General features: G+C 37.8%; 1 protein-coding gene across 3 annotated transcripts in view; it reads right to left on the reverse strand.

Annotated features, from left to right (window-relative positions):
* The window catches only part of TCF12 (transcription factor 12), a 361,079-nt gene that overhangs the window by 193,130 nt on the left and 142,483 nt on the right, over positions 1 to 25,466 (reverse strand). For 2 of the 3 annotated variants that reach the window (XM_081093085.1, XM_081093086.1), the window contains exon 5: positions 8,154 to 8,256. In XM_081093085.1, the coding sequence (XP_080949211.1) occupies positions 8,154 to 8,256 (103 nt within the window). Of the gene's footprint in view, positions 1 to 8,153; positions 8,257 to 24,355; positions 24,418 to 25,466 lie in introns of all 3 variants that reach the window. The other variant, XM_081093087.1, reaches the window with a different exon arrangement.

The raw sequence follows: 25,466 nt of genomic DNA on the forward strand, positions 1-25,466 counted from the left end.
CACACTGTCCTCTCATCACAGATTCTCTCTAGAGATTCTTCTCCACAGCTATTCTCTGAAGATTTCTCTCTAAAGAGCTGCCCTACTGCCACATCTCTATCAAGTTGCCCAATTTTCATATTTTCCTCTCTCATGTAGTTCAGTTCACTACAGCTACAACTTTATATTGCTATTTTGATAGTTTTTTTTTTAATTTCAGGGTATAGATTATAGAAAACTAAAGGGATAACAGGATTTCAAATGACCAGGCAACTTTAAAAAAATCGCAATGAAATATCCCTCACAAGTAGTGTGGCTATCTGAGGCGAGAATCACTGGAGTTTTTTGTTAATCTTTGCTAATTATCCCATAATACAAAGCAAATGCAAAAAAAGGCCACTGACAGTTGAATATCATGCAAGAAACTAAATATCATGACATGCCTTGAAAGTGATGTTAAAGAACCATTTAATCAAACACAAAAGCCACTAACAGATTTATACCTAACTGCATTAGTCAGTTAATAACTGAAGAGAAAATCAACACAGTTCAAATGAAGTAAAACCGATTTCTATATTGTTGAAGAAAAAAGAATACCAAAAAACTCAACAATTATTTCATTTTTGTTCACTTAGTAGATGACCTAAGTTATTATTTGTTTTGTTAATATTACTTTCTAATTTTAATTTTCAAAATAAAGTCTCAATTGAACATTTTTTCCTATCTTCTGACATCTTGGCATCTCTTTTAAGTAATTCTAAGTAATTTTTTAAGTAATTCACTACAAGACTAATTACTTAGATAAAATGGATCTAAGTCTATCCAGACATACCCTGGAAACTCTGAAACCTCTTCCAAAGTGAGGCATTAGCATTAAGTTTGGTATTTTCCAGACTGGGTAGGAAAGAGTCATTAGCTCACATCTGGCTTCAAAAGAATGGCTATCAAAAGCCATTTTACCCATGAAAAGAGGCTGCTTTGCAAGTGTATGGGCATGGAAAGGGCCAGGAAAAGAGTATTATAACTGCAATGAAACTGCCTATCTGCAATGCAAGAAAACATTCCTAACCATGAAAAAATAATGTATCCTTGTTATACGATATCCAGAAAGAAGACTTTAGAAAAATTTTGGAAAGACTGAAGTGAAGGGTCTAGAAGTGAGAACACTGCATCTCTATCCTTTCCCATTTCTTAAATCTCAGCCCAATTTGCCACTCCAGTTTTCTCTCATCATCTCAACAAATACGTTTAAGGAGAAAGAGGGGGACCCTATTTCAAGGTTTGAACCCCTGGGTCCATCATGCCTAAAATCAATCTATTCCTAGCAATATGGGGATGTGTAAGTCAATAAATATCAATTTTTGTTGAACATAATTTAATTTCTCTCACTTCTAAGAAAAATTCCTGACTAATATACTGGATGAAATATTACTCCATAATAACATTTTTTCCTGATCACTTTTGGCTGTGCCTTATGTTGATCACTTCTAAATTTCTATAAGAAGTTTTTGTATTACTCACATTCTACCAAGTATATTTATTGAAATTCCTACACTAAAATAGCCAAGACTGTAACAGACTGCAACTTATTCACTTTCATATTGTGCCATATAGTATTTTACACAGCTAAGGACAGAATAAAGGGATGAAGGAGAAGAAGGAAGGTACTCATCAATTCAGACTGGTCTAAGCAGCATCAAGAGGAATCTACACTAATAAAAGAGAAACATGGTAATTGGCGTACGACCTCTACCCTTTTCATTGGCTAATCAGCGAGATATGCAAATTAACTGTCAGCCAAGATGGCGGCTGGCAGCCAGGCAGCTTGAAACTAACATGAGGCTTGGTTGCCTCAGTGACGAAGGAAATCAACAGTTCCTGGCCTACAGCTGCAGGCCTCTGAGCCGGCAGTTTAAGAAACTCTGTAACAAATACCACTGAACTTCGGCCAGCAGATTCGCAACATTGTAAGCAAAGGCCAGAAAGCTACTTTCAGCCGCACGGAGGCCTAAGAGCTGGAGCCAAGCCTCAAGCTAAAGCTGACCCAGAATAAAAAAGAAAAAAGAAAAAAAGGAGCAGTTGGGAGCTTCAGTCACGCACAGCCTGAAAACAGCCCTCAGCCCCTCACCCAGACTGGCCAGGCACCCCAGTGGGGACCCCCACCCTGAAGGGTGTGTGCCCAGCTGCAAACAGCCATCATCCCCTCACCCAGGCTGGCCAGGCACCCCAGTGGGGACCCCCACCCTGATCCAGGACACCCTTCAGGGCAAACCAGCCGGCCCCCACCCATGCACCAGGCCTCTATTCTATATAGTAAAAGGGTAATATGCCTCCCAGCACTGGGATCAGCGGAGCCATGAGGCCTCCGGGCACCGGGATCAGCGTGACAGGGGGCAGCGCCCAAACCGCCTGATCAACCTGCGGCTCTGTGTGTGACAGGGGGTGGGGCCAAAACCTCCCTATCCACCCTGCTCTGTTCGTGACAGGGGAAGGCGCCCCAACCCCCTGATCGGCCCTGCTCTGTGGGTGACGGGGGCAGCGCCCCAACCCCCGATTGGCCCTGCTCTGTGCTTGACAGGGTACAGAGCCCCAACCCACCTGATGGGCCCTGCTCTGAGTGACAGGGGGCAGTGTCCCAACCCCCTGATTCGCCCTGCTCTGTGCGTGACTGAGGGTGGCGCCGCAACCTCCCCATCGACCCTGCCTTGAGTGTGACAGGGGACGGTGCCCCAACCCCCCAATCGGCCCTACCCTGATCGTGACTGAGGGTGGCATCACAACCTCCCAATCTCCCTGCTCTGTGCATGACAGGGGGCGGCGCCCCAACTCCCCAATCGGCCCTGCTCTGAGCCCGACCAGGGGCTGCACCTAGGGACTGGGCCTGCCCTCTGCCACCCGGGAGCAGGCCTAAGCCAGCAGGTCGTTACCTCCCGAGGGGTCCCAGACTGCGAGAGGGCACAGGCCGGGCTGAGGGACCCCCCCGTCCCCCCCCCCGAGTGCACAATTTTTTGTGCACCGGGCCTCTAGTCCTATCTAATAAAGAGGGAACATGCTAATTGACCATCATGCCCTCACAAGATGGCAGCGCCCACAGCCAATAAAGAGGGAACCCACTTAATCCACAATGAAATGAAAATAAAATGTAGTAGCTGCTACCAGAGGGGCACATTAGACTCTGAGGTAGAAAGAAGGGAAGGCCTGACAGACCTCAAAGGCAATGGAAGGACAGTCGGTTCACTTGTAAGTCAAATAGTACTTATAAACAGAGGTTTAACATGTACTTGAACAACTGGACCCAAACTGTTAAATCAGCTAAGATGCTTAAAGTGAGTTATAAAAATATATACAACAATATTAACATTGTATCACTTTGCATTTCAGAGAACTTACATGTACTGTCTTTCATTTTCCCTTCAAACAACTTACAAGCATTTTCCAGCGTGTGCTCTATGGAAAACTAGCTCTTTGGAGGCTAATGATCCTTTTTTTAGAAAGGCTCTGTACGTCATCTGGATCTGGGATGTGATGGGCTAAACAAAGTTAAATATGCTTTTTTTTCTTTTCTCTCCAGAGTCTTTAATATTCTAAAGTACAAGTACAATCTGAATCTCTTCAGAGGGAACACAAATTGAAAAACAAACAAACAAATATACAATGTTTTCCAAAGTTGTGTCACTACAGAACCTTTTCCTCATGGTCATCTCTGAAGACCAGTGTTTCCATAATTACAGTTTAGGAAAATGCTGACTTAGTAAAAACATGGGAATATTACATAGAAAGAATAAGCATCTTACATGCCTAATGTGCCTAACAGAAAGAACACTGGACTGAAAGTCAGGAGACATGGGTTCAACATTCAGTTTTGCCAATTATTGTCTCTGAAAAGTCAGGCAAAAAACAATTGTAATTCTAATTGCAGCCTTTTTGAAGGTTGCAAATATTAGATACATTAGATTATAGAATTCCAGGGCTGCAGAATATCTTTGAGACTACCCAGCAGTACCCTATTAGAAAGAGAAAGGTTATTAAAATCCAGATCACCTAACACTCAGCCCTGCATTTTTTCTTATACCATCAACACTTTGTTAAAGTATTTTCACTCTTTAAAAGATAAAATATTAACAAAACATCTCTAGAGGCAAAATGGATCTCAGAAAACCACACAGAGGAAATCCAGAGGTCAGAGTGGTACCATCCAGTTTGCAGCCCCGTGGAACCATAAAGGACACACTCAGGGGGCAGACTCAGTGAGCACCAAAGCCCCATTGAAGCAAGTCTTGCCCCAGAGGGGTGTCTCCAGCACAGAAGTTCTCCCACTGCAGACACAGCTGATTCTCACAGCCAATTGGCCTGGAGGTCAATTCCTCCCAGTGATAACTACAACAATCAAGGCTTAACTACAACAAGACTGTCACAAAGCCCACAAGGGGGTGCACCAAGAGTGTCCTCTTCAGGTAATTGGGGAGGCTGAGCCACTGGGCCCTAGAGGACACTTAGCACAGAAAACCACTTTATCAACACAGGGAAGCATAAAAAATGTGGAGACAGCAAACCACACAATTGAAGATCTCAGAAAAAAAGGAAAATTGAAGGTAATATCTCATCTTAAATTTCTCACTGGCAGCACATGCACACACCACCTAAAATAAGTAAAGCTTTGATAAACACAAGCTTTAATATAAGATTAATCCATTCTACAATCAGTTGGGAAATGAAGGTAGGCAATTCTATGAAATAATTCATATACATGTCCAATTAATAAACTGGTCCCAGCATCACCAAAAATACAATCAACAACAGGTAAAGGAAAGCACATATTACTGAAGTTAAGGAGAAGACCAAGAGTAGAAAAAGAGAACAATAGACTATTTGGTGATACTATTGCAATTCATTGCTATTGTTAAAGCTTTGCAGTGTCACTATAATAGAGTACAGAACTGTTTGATGCTAATTACTTAGTGGTGTGCCAAAAGATGTACTTATTTCAACCTGAAACAACAAAAAAGCTCTTCTTTTTCATATTGAGAAATCAAGTAGATAATTCTGGAATTTATTAAAAAGGAACACTAACTAATCTAACATAATAGCTTTACTTCCTGTATAAAACACTTCAAAATATCTAAATGAATATAGAAATGCATGTTTCTATGGCAAAGTTTTCATTATTGAATCATTAACAACGCTTGTTAGACAAAATTTCTCATTTTGGCAGTGTGCAAAATCATTAAAGTGTTTGAGAGCTCCATCATGAAAGTGTACTTTATAATACACTATTTATTCAGGCAAATGTGCTTATGGCTGAACATAATACCAAAAAAAAAAAATTCCCTAGACATACAATCCCCCCTTTAATGGTGTTTTTTATTTGTTGCAGCAATGATGAAATATATTACTGCTTTTCTATTAGCTTTAACTGTTTCTGAGCATTTATCATTCATAGCACAACTGTGAAGTGTCATCACCTGTTATAATGATTACGTATTAACAGTTCCAAATGATTCTAGTACCATGCCCATCTCAGTTGTGCTTTAACAATGAAGGTTTTTAGACTGAAACTTTCTTAAGTTGTCACTGGCTAAAAAAGTAAATCTATCCACTGTGACTCTATGGAGTACTATAAACCCACATTTTGAATATCTAATAGTCCAATTACTTCAGCTCTTATCAACTGGGAATGCCTGTTGCTGTGTAACTGTTCTACAATTTAAGAGACATTTATTTCCAAAAGCAAGCTATTGTCCTGCAGATTGCTTAGACTAAATTATTAGATACTTCATTTGATCACTTGTATTGAAAACAAAGGGAAAGAAGTACAGTAAATCAGATATTGCTAAAGACCAGTGAAATGCTTCTGAATATATCTGCCAAAACTTTTCAGAATTATTTCTCCCTTTCTTACAGGTAAATTAACATTTTTAAGATTAGGTTTAAAACTTACAATGAAAAATGTATAGCTGTACCTTATTAACTGTACAATGCAGTTAGATGAATGCAGATTTTTTTTCACTTGTACTGTATCAACCTGTTTACAAATCTGAGTTTTTAAAATTTATTTTAAAACTTATTTTATACACAGGATAGGGATGACTATTAAAAGTATTCTAACAATTAACTGTAAACTCAAGAAACCAAAAAGCACATGCTCATAATTTCTCCAACTAAGAAAATGCTACCTCAAACTGAATTACAGAAATACTTTTAGTCAACAGCTGCTCAGAGCAAGTGGCTGACACATATTTCTTAGAATTCATTTAATTCTCACACTTACCCAACAATTTTAACTAACCTTTGCTCAAAGCTGTGCTAATGATATAATTCTACTGGGCTTAAGAATCATCTCTCTGAGTTAAGAATAAAGGTAAGGACATAAATATTAAAATAAAAACCATTTCCTGATTTTTCCAAGTATAGAGGTATAGCCTCAACTTAGAAAGCTTAATTCAATCTGAAATTACAAGCACATTGACTATACCATGCTCTGCCACATTTACTATAAGTTAAATGCTACTTGGGGAAAAAAACTGTACTACAAAAGGAAATTATCTGAAGTGTCATATTATTTTATTTTGATAGTAAGCTCAATAGAAAATTTAAAAAATAAATTAGAAAGTTTTCCTGTGCTAAATGCAAGGAAAATTATTTTGTTCTAAATTTATTAAAATAAGTTCTTATTTTAACCTTGAATGATCATGTATTTAATATTGAGATTTTCATTAGCATTTATGTTAAAACAAACTGTCATTTTAAACACAATTTTTATTGCTGATTATAGATATTTTACTCTTACATAATACTCAATGATTCTGGTTTTATATTGGTAACTGCCTTAAGCAAAATCCATGCTAAAACATCAGACTTGTTTCCTCAGCACTTCACACAGGATAAGGGAAATAAACAAAGACTGTGTAAAGCAAAACCATTTGTAAAAAAAATTGCAAACACAGGATTTTGGATTTGGATAATCCACTTAGATTAGCATGGCTGTGTCTTAAAAGGACAATTCTAAGATCATAATATAGGTCATGTCCTTAAGAAATAGATAGAGTAAGCAATGAAATCAATGACAATTACACAAAACCTTCCATATTTACATGACGCCACAAAAACGAGTAAAACAGATTAAATAAAGCTTTTTAATGTGATGAGCACCAGCATTAGCAAAAAGGAAAAATAACGTCATAAAACAGATTCTTTTGAATCAGGTTCTGCAAAAAAGATAAAGTATCATAAAAACGGGAGGCATCCAAACTGATTAAAGGAAAACAAAAAACCTTGGGCTTATCATTTCAGATTGTACAGCTATAAACTTTCATATGAGAAAGATAAAAGGGAGATGGGGTTGTAATGCAGGAAGTAAAGGGGAGATATAGAGAATGGTTAACAATAAAGGTTTGCCAAAATATAATAATCAGGTTTAGGTAGTAGGTAATATCCTTCAAAGTACAACTTTTCCATTGCAGAACAAAACTTTTAAAATCGTCAATATGAACCCAAGTGCTTAAAACAAAAGCTACTACACCTAAATGTACTATTAAGTTTTAATTAAATAGTGCCAAAAGAAAATATTATTCAATATAAGTAAAATCTGCCTAAAATTACTGCTTTGTTGTATTTTTAATTACCACAAACATACAACTATTAAGACAAATAACAAATTATGAATGTCTCGGAAACACTTCTCTGCCCCAACAGCAAAAAACAAAAAAATGCTTGATGTCACAAAAACACTGCAAAAATTGACAGTTAAAACATTGCTGCTTTCCTTTTTGACATCGGTGACAATAATGCTCTATGAGAAAGATTCACATTTCTGGATACTTGCTCCTCAAATTGAGCTGAACAGGAAAGGAGAGATGTCCCTAGAAACTCAGGAACTTTCCTCTAATCAGTGGTTCTCAACCCTCCTAATGCCACGACCCTTTAATACAGTTCCTCATGTGTGGTGACCCCCAACCATAAAATTATTTTCGTTGCTACTTCATAACTGTAATTTTGCTAGTTATGAATCATAATGTAAATATCTGATATGCAGGACGTATTTTCATTGTTCGCGACCCACAGGTTGAGAACCGCTGCGTCTAGATACTTATGTGTCCTTCCTGGACAAGGGGACAAAATATGCCTCTGACCAAAGAGGCTTTGTGAAGACTACTTGCAAAAAAGTACCAACTTACCCATCAGATTTGAGTTCATGAAAGGTGTTGGGGACAGGCCTTCATGGGCCCCTAATCGACTGTCATTCAAGTGATCACTGTAATGAGGGCTGTCTGTAAAACCCTAGGGGAAAAAAAAAGATGGGAGTGTTAAAGAGATTACTTGGCAGTCCTGCTAATTGAGCATAATCATCTAATTAATATACAGACTTACAAATGGTTATTCCTCACCAAGTTCCTTGTTCATTACTTAGAAAACTAAACAGAGTGCTTCTTTTGTTATTTTTAAGGTTTTAAAGTAAAAAATGTTTCTTGATCTTAAATTCTTTTTAAAAAAGGGATGAACTAAGAAAATACATTTCTGTGTTAGAAAATGTTTATCTCTATCCTCCTTTTTATGCCTCCTTTCCTAAGTGGCAAACAAATATTTAGCAAAAAAGATCTGTTTATACTCCTTTTAATACCAGTATAACAAAATATACTCTTACAGAAAGTGAGCCATGTAAAAAGGAAAACACATTAAAAATAGCTGATTTAAGTTTTTAAGAGTCTGAAAAATAAAACTGCAAACAGCATGAAAACAATATAGCTAATATTATTTCACAATAGCCATTATTAAATCTCCCCTTATAACTTAAAACATGGTTTTTTTAAAAGCAGAGAAGAAAAAACGATACCAAAGTTTACAAATAAAATGTTACAAAAGCTCTGTGGATTAAAAACTGTTCTGGTTCTCAGACTCCTACATATACTAAGTACAGCATCACCTTCTAAAATTATACTGATAAGGCCTTGAACCCGAGTTAATTAAAACTGAAGATGAGACCTATCCTTCTGCCAACTTAAAACAATTTTAGTGAAGATCAGAAAAACTAACAAGAGGCCAAACAGGAAAGACAACTGCCTTGGCTCACAAAAACCAGAAACCACCCAGAATCCCCTGGGACTATAAAATCATCAATCACTGAACATTTATCATTAATGCAGACTGCAGGGTAACATTCAAAAAGACATTAATGGGGCTGAAGCAGGCCTCACTATCTTTGCAGGCATGCTGTCAGTTCAACCAAAAGGCTAGGAACTGAGAGCTAAATAACTGTCAAATCATTACTATTGCTTATGGATGCATGTCACAAGTCCTTCTGCTGTTCAGTTTAAAAACTAATCTTCTGGGAGTGCTAACTCCCAAATGAATCACTGTTTCATTTTTATCTACTTTAGAATCACTGATACACATGTGACAGACATTCAAGAAGAATCTCAGTGACATTTACAACTTGGTTATGACCACAAGAGTATCTATCCTCTGGTAACCACAACCATGTCCCGTCTGTCACAGCTACATGCAGAAGCTAGATACAAAACAGAATGGGGGTGGGGGGTGGGAAGGGCAATGGGGGGGAAAGGGGGACATATGTCATACTTTAAACAATAAAGATTTATTTTTAAAAAAGAATGGCTTCTAGGTCATTCCTTGGAGTTTTCTTTTGTTGCTTAAGACTGAACACTCCTGAAGTGTTAAGTAACATACTGCTATCGTACACATATCTGAGGGTTTCTCTCTGGCACTCCCTCTCACTGCCATTCTTAGGCAAAAGGTCAAAAGAAGGTACAAAAAATTCACTGAGATATTGCTTATCATCATTAAACAATACCATTACTTGAGAAAAATAGCAACAGAAATGTGGCCACATTGTTCACACTTCATCTGAATGCTAAAGGAATAATAACATATTGACTTTTATGCTCTCAGTTCTTATTCTTAAAGCACAACACAAAGAACTTCCTTCTTTTATGACTAAAAATATCACTTTAATTTTTTAAACTAATTCCTAAAGCACATATATACAAATAAATGTAAGTTTTAGGGTGTCATCAAATGACTGTACACACATGATGCATTAACTTAATTGATTAATGTAGTAGCAAAAAGGAATTCTATCTCTAAGTCTTCATTAATATGTGCTCAGAGAACACACCATTTATTTTACTATCAACCTTGTAAAAATAATAGTAAATACTGTCCCTACCCTTATGCACTCACACAATGCAGGGCACAGCCAAGAATTACTACAAGATTATTTCCCAGTCTACTTAAAATCCCATAGAAATTTTTGAAATTTTATGGAATTATCATATTGCACTACATGGGAGTCTATGAACTTTTTTCATCATGTAAAAGCAAAATTTCAATATGGATCCTCAATATTTCTTCATAAATAATAAACATATACTATTAAACAACATATAAAATTTTGTAAGATATAATTTTGCTCATTTAAAATAAACATTAAATAGAAGTTTGAATATTTTTTCTTCCAACGTTCATCTTTGTCCATACAATTTTCTTGAAAAGCAACAGCCGAAGAAGAACAACAAAATAGTTCTTCATCCACAGATACAATCTGATGATGGAGGAAGGACAAAGAAACCAAATTAATAAATGTTTGTTATAGTTTTAGATCTAATATATACCCAATCCTCACTTATAAGACCTGGCCACTGTTTAAGATTAATTTTGTTATTTCTTTCACATAGTAGTAGCAATGATACCCATCCAGGATATAACTTTTGGTGAACCAAGATGAATAGTTACAAAATAATTTACAAACATTTAAATAAGATCACACGTTCAAGAATACGTTAATGTGTAAACTAGCTGGATGGTATCTAGAATAGTGCTTTGCAAACTTCAATGTTCATATCAATTAACTAGAGATCTTGTTAAAATGCAGATTAAGAAGTATAAGGTCTTGCTCTGGCTGGGCTGTTCAGTTGGTTGGAGCATTGTCCCATGCATCAAAAAGGCTGCAGATTCAATTACCTGTCAGGGCACATACTTAGGTTGCGGGTTCCATCACTGGTTGGGGTGCCTATGGAAGGCATCTGGTCTATGTTTCTCTCCCTCTCTCTCTCAAATCAATAAAAACATATCCTCTGGTGAGGATAAAGAAAAAAAAGTACAAGGTCTTGAGTAGGGCATTTTTAATACACAGGTGATGTTGATACTACCAGTTCCCAGACCACATTTTTAGTAGCAAGAACCTGGACAATCAGAAATAATGATCTTTCATATAGAGAGAGGAGAAGCCCAAGTCTAGAAAGGTGATAGGTTACACCCCGCCTACCACCCTGAACCATATTAAAACACCAGAAGTTTCTAGGTTAAGTATAAATTAGGAAGAAATACCATAGTTAACAAAAAAATCTAAAGCAATTAGAGTAACAAAATATTTTTATATATGTAGATATATACTCATCCATGTGCCCCAGCTTTAATGAGAAAAAGAATGCGTGTTAATTGACCCACCGTTTAAATAGCCAACTCTTTTTTTTCCATGGTAAGTTTTATTAAGTTTCAAATAGAAGACATTCCAAATAGAGAAAAGTTATATATAATGCCTATGTTCTATATTCAAATAAAGAAAACACTATCATTCTGTTTCTTTTAAAGTCAGACATATCAAGACCAATTCTTTTCCAAAGAGAGCAGAATTAAGTCTGCTGGGTAAGTAAACTATTTGCCAAACAGCTTAAACAGCCAACTCTTTTTTTTTTTTTTAATATATTTTATTGATTTTTTACAGAGAGGAAGGGAGAGAGATAGAGAGTTAGAAACATCCATGAGAGAGAAACATCGATCAGCTGCCTCCTGCACATCTCCCACTGGGGATATGCCCGCAACCCAGGTACATGCCCCTGACCGGAATCGAACCCGGGACCTTCTAGTCCGCAGGCCAACGCTCTATCCACTGAGCCAAACCGGTTTCGGCAACAGCCAACTCTTTAAGTACCACATAGAGTTAGGCAATGAGAGCATAGACGCCCATAAGCAGAAAAGGCAAAAGAATACCATAACATAATGCAATATGGAGCTGACAGAACAGCATGGAATGAAGCAGAATAATGCAGTGACCAGTTAGATTATCGAAGGGCTGGAGAAAACAAAGGGAAAGCAACTGACCTGAGGAAGGAGTTGGAGTGAGGGCAAAGGAACAAAAACCAAGCAAGCAATGTTACAATGGAGCCTAAGTAGATCAGTCAGCTGACCTGATCAATGGATGCTATTTCAATTTTAGAATATAAAGGAATTAAACCAGTGAAATCATTAAATACAGAGCTGTTATGGTGCATATTTTAAATTGATAGAGCATGACTGTGCTAATAAAAGTAGTCAAACCTGACCTCCTGGGGCTCTTAATTAAGATCTTGAATTCTGTACAATGGTTTTACCATGAAAATAACCATTAATGAAAATGAGATTTTTATACATGAAAGATGATAAACACTACATTATGAAGGATAGGGCAATACTACCAGAACCATCTATCATAGTAGCTTTTTAGCCATAGTATGCTACTAACCACAAAAATATTTCCTAATACACCCTAAAAATTACTGTTCCTGTCTTATAATAAAAATGGACATCACTCAAAAGATTAATAACTTACAAAATCAGTTGATACATAGATCACAAAACTGTTCAATTTTAACTTTAAATCTGTCTAAATTACAACTTAATTTGCAACTATTAAACACCTATGAATACACAGTACTTCATAAAAGTTTTGATATTATGAAATGTATTCTACATAATGCATTTCATACTTTTCTCTATGCTCATTTCCTGGTAGAAAATTTAGAAACGTCAATCCCTGCTACAATATGACAACAGATTTGAAGTAATCAATCAAAGCTGCTATCATTTTTAAACTAATTTAAACTGCACATAATCAATCAAATCTTTTGTTCTATCAAAACCAAACAAAAGCACCCTGGTCTTTTTACAGAATAATATTCTCCTCTGGTTTGTCTCCTCAAAAATACAAAAACTTTTTCCTTTGGTTATTTTTTTAAATAACTCATTTAAAAACATTATTCCACCCAAACAGTAAATAAGGTGTAATCACCAGAGAACCTTTCAAGTTGAGAACAGACTCATGGTTTTTTTAACCTATGTTGCGATTTCTTTATATGAAAACCACTGCCCATTTTAAAATATTCTTTCCAATTATTTTCAGTAGTTAAAAAGTATGTGTGTGGTGGAAAAGGCTCTTTCAATAAAGATTTACATTCTCAGAAAATCTTTTCCTGACCCCAGTACAGGACCAAATTGGGTGAAATCATTCTGAGCTCCCACAGCAGCAAGTATTTCCATCATATCATTGCTCACACTTATTGAAATTACCTAATTATCCATTTAAATTATACCATAATTATCTGTTATAATTGCACAGTACAGTGTAGTGGATAAATGTGGAATTTTTGAAGCCAGACTGGCACATGTGAATCCCATCTTTACCATACACACTAGCTATGTGACTTGGGACAACATTATCTTTCTTGCCTATTTCCTTAAATGTAAATTAGGGGTAATAATAATATCATCATTTCACAAGTTGTTATTAAGCATTAAATAAGGAAATATATGTAGTAATTGAAAAAGTGCCTGGCACATAGTAAATGCTAGCCATTATTAATATCATCTCAGTTAGAGATTGCTACGTCTTACAAATTCTGAAGACAAGGACTGTGTCTGTTATTTTACAAGAACATTCTCAGAACAATGGCTGGCACATACAGAGCAGGTGCTCAATAAATGATGCATGGGAGTTTTCAGCTGTTAAATCTTTAAAATGCTGAAAGGCTTTAGATATTATAAACATGCAATCAGTTTTTCCATAGAACACCCAATAACTAGCAGAAAGAAGGCTGATAAGTTACTAGCTTTTCTAACCAGGCTGAACAAGTAACCACAGAATTTTCATATTCAAAAAACCTCAACTATTCAAATCCTATAGCTTCTAAGTAGTCAAATCCAGTAGAATCAGACATAAAGCAAAAGCTACCAGAAATCTCTGGATGAGGCCTAAATATAAATGAGTGGTCACACCTCAAAGATTAGTAAAATGGAATAAAAATAAAGAGAAGTAACATATGAAGTTTAAAAGAGAAAAAAGTCCTTATTACACTTCATTATTTAATCCTATGATAAATTACCAAAATAAATATTTAGATAAATAAGGTTACACTTTTTAAACAAATCCTTGAATGCGATGGTCTCTCAATTAAATACATCTATGAAAAAGTGGGTTGACTTGATGTCAACAGTCTGTTACCTGAAAGCCAAGTCTGTGTTTACTAGTATATCACTCTGTACTTCTTCACTAGTGACAAGCACATTAATGAGCACACAGTGTATGACTAATAAATATGTTAACTTAATAAATGAATGAATAATGTTCACTGTTAACGAATCAGGTCTACATCAGAAAAAGCTACCTAATATTCAATATGTTACGGTTCTGTTATCCTTTAAGAGGTCAGTTGCTAACACACAATCAATTTTCTTGACAGAGAAATGGATTGTTACCCAGATCCATAAATTCCTAAACGACAAGAATGTTTTAATTCCTCTTTATGATCCCCAAAGAGATCAGCACAGAACTTATGCATGTAATTAAGTGCTTATGTTTTGTTTTGTTTTTTTAAGGATGAATAGCTTTTCCAGGTAGCTTTTTACTTATGAATGCTAAGTAGTTTCATATAATTACAATAATTCCAGACTGAAGAGTAGGTCTTGAATTGGGAGGAAAGAATAAAAATCTTTTTAGAGAGAGAAAGGATTCTCATAAAATATGATGGATATGTGAAATACTGCTTAGCATAAAATGCTTTTGAGAATGAGATCCTAGATGATCATTTTAAAAAGTTCACATGGGTTCAGTTCTAAGTTGAATTCATCCATGTTCACAAATATATCCATGTAACTGCTAATGCCATCTGTTAGAAGCTATCAGAGTGCCTACTAAATAAATTAACTGATATAAACATGCCAGCACTGTATTTAAGGCTTTAATGTGTTATATTAGTTAATTTAAACTATATACAAATACTATATTTTCCTCATCTCATAGTTGAGGAAATTCTGTCTTAGAGAATTTAAATAACTTTCCCAAAGTCAGAGGGTAGTAAAGTGACTTAAACTTGGAATTGTGACAGCAGATGACTTAATGTTAGCCACTAATTTTTTGATCTCCAGCACCAAGAAATCTGTCAATAGAGTATACACTTAAATAGAGAATAATTTCCATTAAGCCAGCCATTTTCAATGTCTCAGAACCCCTTTGGTCTCAGGGCTTCTTGTATAAAAAATATTTTGTCTTGCCCTAGCCAGTTTGGCTCAGTGGGTAGACAGCTGGCCCACAGACTGAAGGGTCATGGGTTTGATTCTTGTCAAGGGCACATAATTCAGTTGCAGGCTCAATCCCCGGCCCTGATTGGGGCACATGCAGGCGGCAATCAATTCATGAGTCAATTTCACATTGATGTTTCTCTGTCTCTCCCCCTCCCTTCCACTCTCTCTAAAAATCAATGGGAAAAATATCCTCAGGTGAGGATTAATAATCTCAAAAACCACTGAAAACCCAAAGAACTTTAAATTATGTGTGACATACCCATTGATATTTGCCATATTAGAAATTACACCTGAAAAAATTTAAAAACACAAGAACCGTCAGAGCAAAGGCATCATCACTTACCATGAAGCATTTGGAAACTCATAGTATACTCAGGAAAGAAAGACTGAAATAGCAAACAGCTTCTTAGTAGTATATTGAAAAAAATAGTTTTAATCTTGCAAAAATAGTTAAAAGGGTCTGAGGACATCCCATGAGGGCTCCTGGACTTGGGGGGGGGGAGAGGGGCGGGCGCGCAGGCCGGGTTGAGGGACCCCTCTCTCCCCCGTGCACGAATTTCATGCACCAGGCATCTAGTAATAATAATAATAATAAAAGCATAATATACTAATTAGACCAGACGACCTTCCAGACGAAGCCAGGGCTGCGAGGGAAGCCCGGGTAACCAGTGCCTGCCGTCGGCCAGAGGAAAGCCCAGGTCCCAGGTGCCAGAGGGAAGCCAGTGCCAGCAGTCGGGGGAAGGAAGGCCTACTCTTTTTTTTTTTAAAATATATTTTATTGATTTTTTACAGAGAGGAGGGGAGAGGGATAGAGAGTTAGAAACACCGATGAGAGAGAAACATCGATCAGCTGCCTCTTGCACGCCCCCTACTGGGGATGTGCCCGCAACCAAGGTATATGCCCTTGACCGGAATCGAACCTGGGACCCTTGAGTCCGCAGGCCGATGCTCTATCCGCTGAGCCAAACCGGTTAGGGTGGAAGGCCTACTCTTGCATGAATTTCGTGCATACGGCCTCTAGTCCTATAAAGTAAAAGCCTACTATGCTAAGTGTCCAGTCATCCATTCAACCAAATAAAGCGTAATGTGCTAATGATATGCTAAGGCCGCTCAAGCGCTCACTATGATGTGCACTGACCAGCAGGGGGCAGACAGTCAACCGGCTGACCAGTTGCTATTACGTGCACTGAGCACCAGGAGGGCAGACAGTTGACCGGTCGCTATGAAGTGCACTGACCACCAAGGGGCAGACAGTCAACCTGTCAATCAGTAACTATGATGTGCACTGACACCCAGGGGGCAGACACTCCAACCGGTAGGTTAGCTTGCTGCTGGGGTCCAGCCAATTGGGACTGGGCAAGATGGACCGGACACACCCTGGAGCCCTCCCACAGTCCCTCCCTTGCTGGCCAACCTCCCACATCCCTCCCCGGTCCTGATCGTGTACCGGTGGGGTCCCTTGGCCTGACCAGCACCCTCTCACAACCCGGGACCCCTCAGGGAATTTTGGAGAGCTGGTTTCAGCCTGATCCTGTAGGCCAAGTTGAGGGACCCTACTGGTGCATGGATTCATGCACCGGGCCTCTAGTAGTACTACAAATGCCTATTAGAAAAGATGAAAGGTCTCAAATCTATTACCTCAATCTCGAACTTAAGAAATTAGAAAGCAAAGAGCAAATTAAACTCAAAGTAAAGGTAAAAGTAGAAGTCAAACATATTGAAAAAAAAAAAAAGGCAAATGAAACCAAAAATTAGTTCTTTGAGAATATCAATAAAATAGGTAAGCTTCTAGCCACACTGATCAGGAAAAAGAAAGGAAAACAATTCATCAATATCAGGAATGAGGTTGGTATTGTAACTATGGATCCTACAAACATTGTGCCAGGTAGATTCTAAAATGGCCCAAGGGTCTCTGTCTTTTGGTATTTATACCCTTATATAAACCATTCCTCTTGAGTGTGAGCTGACCTAATGACTTGCTCCTAATCAATAGAACATGGCAAAAGTGACGGATGTCATGTCTATGATTAGACTCCACAATATTGTGTCTTCTATCTTGCTAGCAAACCCTCTCCCTTGCTGGCTTTAATGAAGTTGCTGTGATGAAAAGACCAAATTGGCAAAATACTGAGGACAACTTCCAGACAATAATCAAGAGGGAACTGTGGCGCTCAGTTCAAAAACTAAAGGAAAATGAATCCTGCCGTAAACCAAATGAGCTTGGAAGCAGATGCTTCACAAATCAGTCTTTCAAATGGGACTCCAGTTCTGGCCCATTACCCAATTCTTTTATACAATTCTGTATAATAAATATACAGATACCTATTATAGTTTTATTCAAGACATGAACAACCAGAAATGAAATTAAAAAAAATCATAAGAACATTAAAAATTATTGTTATAAACTGAATGTAAGTTGTGCAAGATGCGTTCAATGAAAAATGTAAAACATTACTAAGAGAAATTAAAGCAGCTTAAATAGAAGGATATACCATATTCATGGATAAGGCTCCCCATTGTTAAAATGAGTTCCCCTTAAACTGATCTATAGATTCAATGTAATCCCAAACAAAATCCAGAACATTTTATAGAAACTGATAGGCTGGTTTAAAATATTTCAATTTATATGCAAAGCACCTAGAATACGCAAAAAAAAATTTAAAACCAAATAACAGATTGGAAGAGACACACTATCTCATATCAAGGTTTATTTTAAACTAGTGGCCCGGTGCACGAATTCGTACACATTGAAAGGAAATTAATTAGAAGAAATATTTCAATATCACTATTCGCCCTTTCTCTATAATAGAAGTGTCAACCAAACTCACAATCGACAATGATAGATCGAAACACACATGTGCGATTGGCGCCAGCGAGAGCTTTATATGTATCATGCACGCACAACTCAAATTGGGCTTTTATGTACATAGAATTAACTTGCTTAATTAGACCTGCTTTCTGGTTTAGCTAAACCTTTTCCAGCCCAATGAAGCACCCCAACCTCTCTTTCAGTTAAGTGTCAGCAATACAGCAATAAATATCAACATGAAGCATATTATTATTGTAGATCACACAGGGAGAACAAAGGGTAAAATATTTAACTGCATCAGTGTTTGACTATATTCTGAGCAGTGAGAAAACCTGAAGTCATTTTCAAGGTTCACCATTTCTTACTTCTTTTCAGTCGGGTCAAGTTTCTCAGCTTTCTAAATCTCCTTTTTCTGGCTAATGAAAAGAAAATAGGATTCCACCGAGTCTCCTATCTACCTACACCAGAACTTCTGTGAGGATCAAATGAGATGAGGCACGGGAAAATGCTTCACAGACATTTGGTTAGAGTATGAAATATTTGCACCTGGCTATAAAGCAGTAGTTCTCAACCTTCCTAATGCCGCGACCCTTTAATACAGTTCCTCATGTTGTGGTAACCCCCAACCATAAAATTATTTTCGTTGCTACTTCATAACTGTTATTTTGCTACTGTTATGAATCGTAATGTAAATATCTGATATGCAGGATGTATTTCCATTGTTACAAATTGAATATAATTAAAGCATAGTGAGTAATCACAAAAACAATATGTAATTATATATGTTTTTTTTGATGGTCTTAGGCGACCCCTGTGAAAGGGTCGTTCCACCCCCAAAGGGGTCGTGACCCACAGGTTGAGAACCACTGCCATAAAGCAACTCATGCTCCTGGGCTGAAGAAACTGCAAGGAGGCTAGTCGTGGCAAGGGAGAGGAAGCAGGGCGTTGCTAGGCGATGTCATTACCTGGCACCCACAGCCACTGTTTTCAGGCTGGGCTGGTCTGAGCCCCATTTTACACCATGGGGTCTCAGCAGCATGGGCTGTGATTAGGTGGGCTGTCGCTCCAGGGTAGTGACGGGGCCTGTGTCCCACTTGGGGAAGCCGAGTGTTGCTTTGTGGGCACCAGGTCCACAGTGCTAGTGCACATCACAGCAGCTCCTGCAGTGAGCGTCTGCCCCTGGTGCTCAGTGCACGTCATAATGACCGGTCAGACAGTCGAACACTTAGCATATTAACCTTTTATATATATAGATGTACAGTAATCCAGTATGGTCTTGGTGTGATGATTAAAAAAGACACAATGGCCGAAACCAGTTTGGCTCAGTGGATAGAGCGTCGGCCTGCGGACTGAGAGGTCCCAGGTTCGATTCCGGTCAAGGGCATGTACCTGGGTTGCGGGCACTTCCCCAGTGGGGGATGTGTAGGAGGCAGCTGATCGATGTTTCTCTCTCATCGATGTTTCTAACTCTCTATCTCTCTCCCTTTCTCTCTGTAAAAAATCAATAAAATATATTAAAAAAAAAAAAAGAAGACACAATGGAACAGAATAGAGTAAAAAATGGATCTTTTCATATATGTTAACTAGGGGCCCGGTGCACGAAATTCGTGCACTGGATGTGGGGGGGGGGCGGGGGGGGGAGGGGAGTGTCCCTCAGCCCAGCCTGCCCCCTCTCACATACTGGGAGCCCTCAGGCGTTGACCCCCATCACCCTCCAATCGCAGGATCGGCCCCTTGCCCAGGCCTGCCGCCTCTGACAGAGGCGTCAGGCCTGGGCAGGGGACCCTCATTTCCCCCCATCACTGGTTCTGCCCCCAACCCAGGCCTGAAGCCTCTGGCCCAGGAATCATGCCTGGGCAGGGGACCCCCATCTCCCTCTGATCGCTTGCTCCACCCCCCGCCCAAGCCTGACGCCTCTGACCCAGGCTTCAGGCCTGGGCAAGGGGACCATCATATCCCCCAATCCCTGGATCCGCCCCCCACCCAGGCCTGATGCCTCAGCCAGAGGAGTTGACCCTCATCACCCTCCGATCACCAATCACTGGATCGGCCCCTTGCCCAGGCCTGAGGCCTCTGGCAGAGGTGTTAGGCCTGGGCAGGGGACCCCCAGCTCCCCGCGGTTGCAGGCTCTGCCCCTGCCCAGGCCTGACGCCTCTGGCCTAGGCGTCCGGCCCAGGCAGCGGGGACCCGCAGCTGCAGCGGCCCCGCGATCGTGGGCTCCGCTTTAGGCCCAGGCAAGGGACCCCTAGCTCCCAGGACTGCCAGCTTCGACCGTGCCCAGCTCCCATCGCTGGCTCCACCCCTACTTCCTGCTATCACTGGCCAGGGCAGCAAAGGCGCCTGATTCTCCGATCATGGCTGGGGGGCAGGGCAAAGGCGGCCCCAGGGCCGCCTTTGCCCTGCCCCACAGCTCTTAGCTCCCCTCTGGGTTTCTGATCACTGTCAGTGGCAGGGGGCTTCTTCCTGCTTTCCCTTTCGCCTCCCTGCATTGTGCCTACATATGCAAATTAGCCGCCATCTTGTTGGCAGTTAACTGCCAATCTTAGTTGGCAGTTAACTGCCAATCATAGTTGGCAGTTAATTTGCATATAGCCCTGATTAGCCAATGAAAAGGGTATCGTCGTATGCCAATTACCATTTTTCTCTTTTATTAGTGTAGATTGATTTTCAGAGGTAACTAGGGAATTCAATGGGGGGAAAAAAAATCTCTTAAATAACGGATACCAATAAAACAGGAGCCTTACTTCACACCTTATTAAAAAAAGAACTGCAATGGATCACAGATCTGAATAAACAGTTAAATGTGTAAGTTGTTTAATTTACTATGCCTTGAGACTGCTATGTTACTAGCAGTCAAACTTATTTCAAAAGAGATACAGAAGGATTCCCTGAATGGGAAAATATGTGAGAAGTATGTTGCATTCCGTTCTTAAAGGTTTATAATTTACAGTAATATTAAAAAACAAAAATCTAACACCAATAAAAACATTTAATTTTGTTTAATACATAAATATGGTGGACCATGGAACTGTGTATTTACAAATTGTTTATTAATATCCTATTAAACAGTTTGAGACACTGTAATCTTGTTCAAATTTTTTACATGTTAGGAACTATGTCCAGAATAAGTACTTAATTTGACCAAGTTTGCTTGTCTAATGGAAGAAGTTCACTTGTCTACAGGCTTAAGTCCTCTGTTTTTTGTATTACAAAACAGATAATCATTTTCACTTGGTATGCCTTTGAGGTTTCATAATCAAGTACTGCTTCTATTTCTATGCTTCTACTCTCCCAGGGCCATCATTATTAGAACTTTTATCATTCTATAGTATAATAATCTGTTTTTCCCATAAGAAAGACCACTACTTTTGCCCAGGGTATGTGAGCTAATCATTTTTGTTTTGCCCAACTAATTCCAGAGAGAGAAAATAGTGGAATCTCAATAAATGCTTCATGAATGAAAGAAGTGGAAGAAAAAATGTGAGATCCCACAAACTAGAGTATAGAAGTTCAAAAGAAGACTATAAGATTTAACAAGGTAAGATACTGAGGAAAAGTGATCTAAAGATGTACGGTAGGGTTAGTGGCAAATCAAGTACAGTATTTTCAGAGTACAATCTCAGAAAAGTATGAACTCAATGAGATGTAATGTTATCATCAATGCAGAGAAGATATTTGGTTTAGGATAGCTGATACTTTATTGTTTAATCACTAAATAATTTCCTAAACACCAAGAATACGTTCTGCTTCATGCAAAATGTAGCATATTGATTACAATATAAAACCACATCCAAATAATTACTTCATTTGATAACACAAAAGATTAAACATTAGTTCAATAAATTAAAGGAAAACCTTGCAAGCTTATTTTCAGAAAACGTTAGAATAAATGACTACAAAAATATATCACAAAAGGAAATAAAATTAATTGATTATGCTATGTTTGACGATATAATCAATCTCATTTAGGTCATCTATGATGTAGATAACCTTTAAAAAATTTTTGAGAAACTAAAGCCTCTTCTTTTTGAATTTACATTCCTATGAATCTGGGCTACATACTTTTTCCCACAATAATCTCCAAATCCCAAAATCTGTAAGATAGTAAAGTTTTCCAACAGTTTCAATTTTGTAAACTAGAATAGGTCCCTCATTTTGTTCAGGACATATTCCAGCTTCCTCCCTAAGGAGCATCCAAGATTATAAAACTCCTAACATGGTTTTGCATCAAAAGGGATCTGTATACTTTTCATGAAACTGGATGTAAAAAGAGGAACACTTATACACTACTTAATAAACCCCAGATATTACACTACTCTAGAGTATCTATCTTTAAAGTCCTTGATAAGTAGAAATAACAACTGTTTGGGGTCTCTTTTATACTTCAGCAAATGTAATATGATAGAAAGAAACAGTAATTTAGAGTCATATTAGTCTTAGATATTTAATATCTGGTAAGTTTTCTATATTCTCTGAGCCTAAATTTCCTTGACTTATAAAATGTACAGGATTTTTCCTAGAAGAAAACAAAGGCTAGTAAAATCTTGGATATTTCTCACAGCAATATTTATTTTACACATCTCCTCAGGCAAGGGAAACAAAAATAAACAAATGGGACTACATTAAACTCAAAAGTTTCTGCACAGCAAAAGAAACTATCAACAAAATGAAAAGACAACCTACTGAATGGGAGAACATATTCACCAATACATCTGATAAGAGGTTAATATCCAAAATTTATAAAGAGCTTATAAAACTCAACACCAAAACAAACAATCCAATTTAAAAATGGGCAAAAGACCTAAATAGACACTTCTCCAAAGAGGACATACAGATTTCCAATATACATATGAAAAAAAAAATTAAAAATGGAACTGCCCTATGACCCAGGAATTTCACTTCTGGGAATTTATCTGAAGAAACCCGAAATACTAGCTCGAAAGAATGTATGTATCCCTATGTTCATTGCAGCATTATTTAGAATAGCCAAGATTTGGAAGCAACTTGTGTCCATTAGTAGAAGAGTATATAAAATTGCTATGGTACATTTACACAACAGAATACTACTCAGCTGCAAACAGAAAGAAAATTTCACCCTTTGTTACTGCATGGATGGACCTGTTATGCTAAGTGAAATAAGCCAGTCAGAGAACGAAAAGTACATGATTTCATTCATATGCAGAATCTAATGAACTGAACAAATAAGCAAAATAGGGACAGACTCATAGATAGAGAGAGTAGGTAGACAACTCTGGTGGGGGGTATTGTGGTAGGGGTAGGTTTGCAAAAAAAGAAATAAAAGAGAAAGAACTCATGGACAGGGATAACCGTGTGGTGACTACAGGAGGGGTAGGGGAGTGGGTAGAAGTGGAAGAGGGTATATGTGGGATAAATGGTGATAGAAAAATAAAATAAAATAAAATAAAGGGGGGAAATGTATAGGATTTTTAAAATGACTTCTTGGTGAGCTGGTATGAAACTTAGAATAGGCATCACATGAAAGGTCTTAAACTATATTGTGACAAATGCTGGTTATGATTATTGTTATTAATAAAAATAGGCTAAGCAGGCCTAAAAATGTATTCAGCCAGACTCTATCCTAAATTATTTCCGAAGTTTATAAGAAATAATTAAAAAGCCATCAGAAACTAGGACCTCATCAATTACAAAAAGGGACACAAGAGAGATTTTAAAAGATTAATATGTTTTGACTTCTATTTGTTAACTTTAAAGACTAAACAATGAGAAGAAAAAAAGAGAGACTTGCAAAGATCAATCCTGATAAACATGCTATTTCATAGACATACAAAGTGAAACTCACGGTGAGGTGAGAAAGGCTCTTTCCAGAAGATCTATATTAGAGCATCTCAACTGGCATTGTACCTAGAATGGCTAGACTGAAAAAAGAGGTTTGACTGGCTTAAAATGGAACCATCAACAATCTGATAGGTATGTGATTTGAAGAAGTGTATATCATTTTTAACCCAATTATTTTGTTACCCAAGAACATTAAGATTACAATATATAGTCAGGTGCCGTTTTGAATGCAACCAATCTTAACAAACATTTCTCTCATGGGTTTATTCAACCCTAACTTTAAAATACTCCCTTTTCATACCCATAGTTTCCTTCACATTCAGAACATTCAGAAGGAGCAGTTATATAACAAAACAGAGATTAATGGGAACATAGATGCAATATATATAAAACACTTACTTTAATTCTCTGTCCCTCCTGTCTTGCTTTGCTATTTAACTGCTTCATCTTGTGTTTTGTACCTGAGATCAAGAGGCATAAAATACTATTTCAAAATCTGTATGTCCTTTCTAATTATTGCATTTGAACTCCATATTGTCCATTTGAACACCATTTCCTTCTTCAAAATAAAAAAGCAAACCATAAACAATTTAGAGAAAGGAAATATCTACTCTGAAGGAGAGTGAACACTAAACTTTAGTACCCATCAATGCTAATGGGGGTCAGTAAGTAAAAATTATTTTATTTAATTTTTATTAACACAGCTAGATTTTCCCATTTATAAGGAAAACTATCAATATCAGATAATCTAGTAGTTGTATAACACAACCACAGCTAACCTGTCAAAGCCTAACTAAAATACATGAAGTTTAGTTCGGGAGTCATTACTCTGGAGACAGTAAGTCTAAATGATTTTTTATCTCCCCTAGTTACCAAGTGTGCCAGTTTTGTTTTGTTTTGTTCCCTTTGTGAAATCTCTCTTCTTTCCATTACTTTGTGACCTTGATCCTACCATCCTAATCCAAATTTTATCTCATCACAAGTGGGCCTGGGTAGTAACATCTTGCCAGATCATCTTATTTATTGTCACCCTTTTACACTGGTTCCATCCTTCATACCTCAACATATTGATCTTTATAGAGCACTTTGTGTCATGACCTGTATAAAAGTCTAATTTTAACTGGCTCTCTTCTTCCCAAAGATAGACTGTATTTCTTCTATAGAAAGGTTATCTGCCTAACCACACTGTTTACCTACAAAGCAAGATGATTTACAATTTACTGAATTTCGTAATTTGGAAGCATTTGTACTTGTGGTTCCATCATTCCACATTTCCAGAAAGTTATCTTCATTTCAACTTTATTCATACAAATGCTATCTGTCCTATAATATACTATTCAAATACTTCCTCTTCTATTACCATCCAAAGTCATCTCTCCCTCTCCTGTAATCCCATGTTTACCAATGAGATTAATTTGCTAATTAATTATTTGCTGCCTTAAAAGAGTTAAAGTTTGATAACTGATTTAATTCTTTAGGCAAATATGACTTGTATTTCTAACCATAATTC

This window comes from Myotis nattereri (genome assembly GCF_964212035.1).
Source record: "Myotis nattereri genome assembly, chromosome: 1".
Lineage (NCBI taxonomy): Eukaryota > Metazoa > Chordata > Mammalia > Chiroptera > Vespertilionidae > Myotis > Myotis nattereri.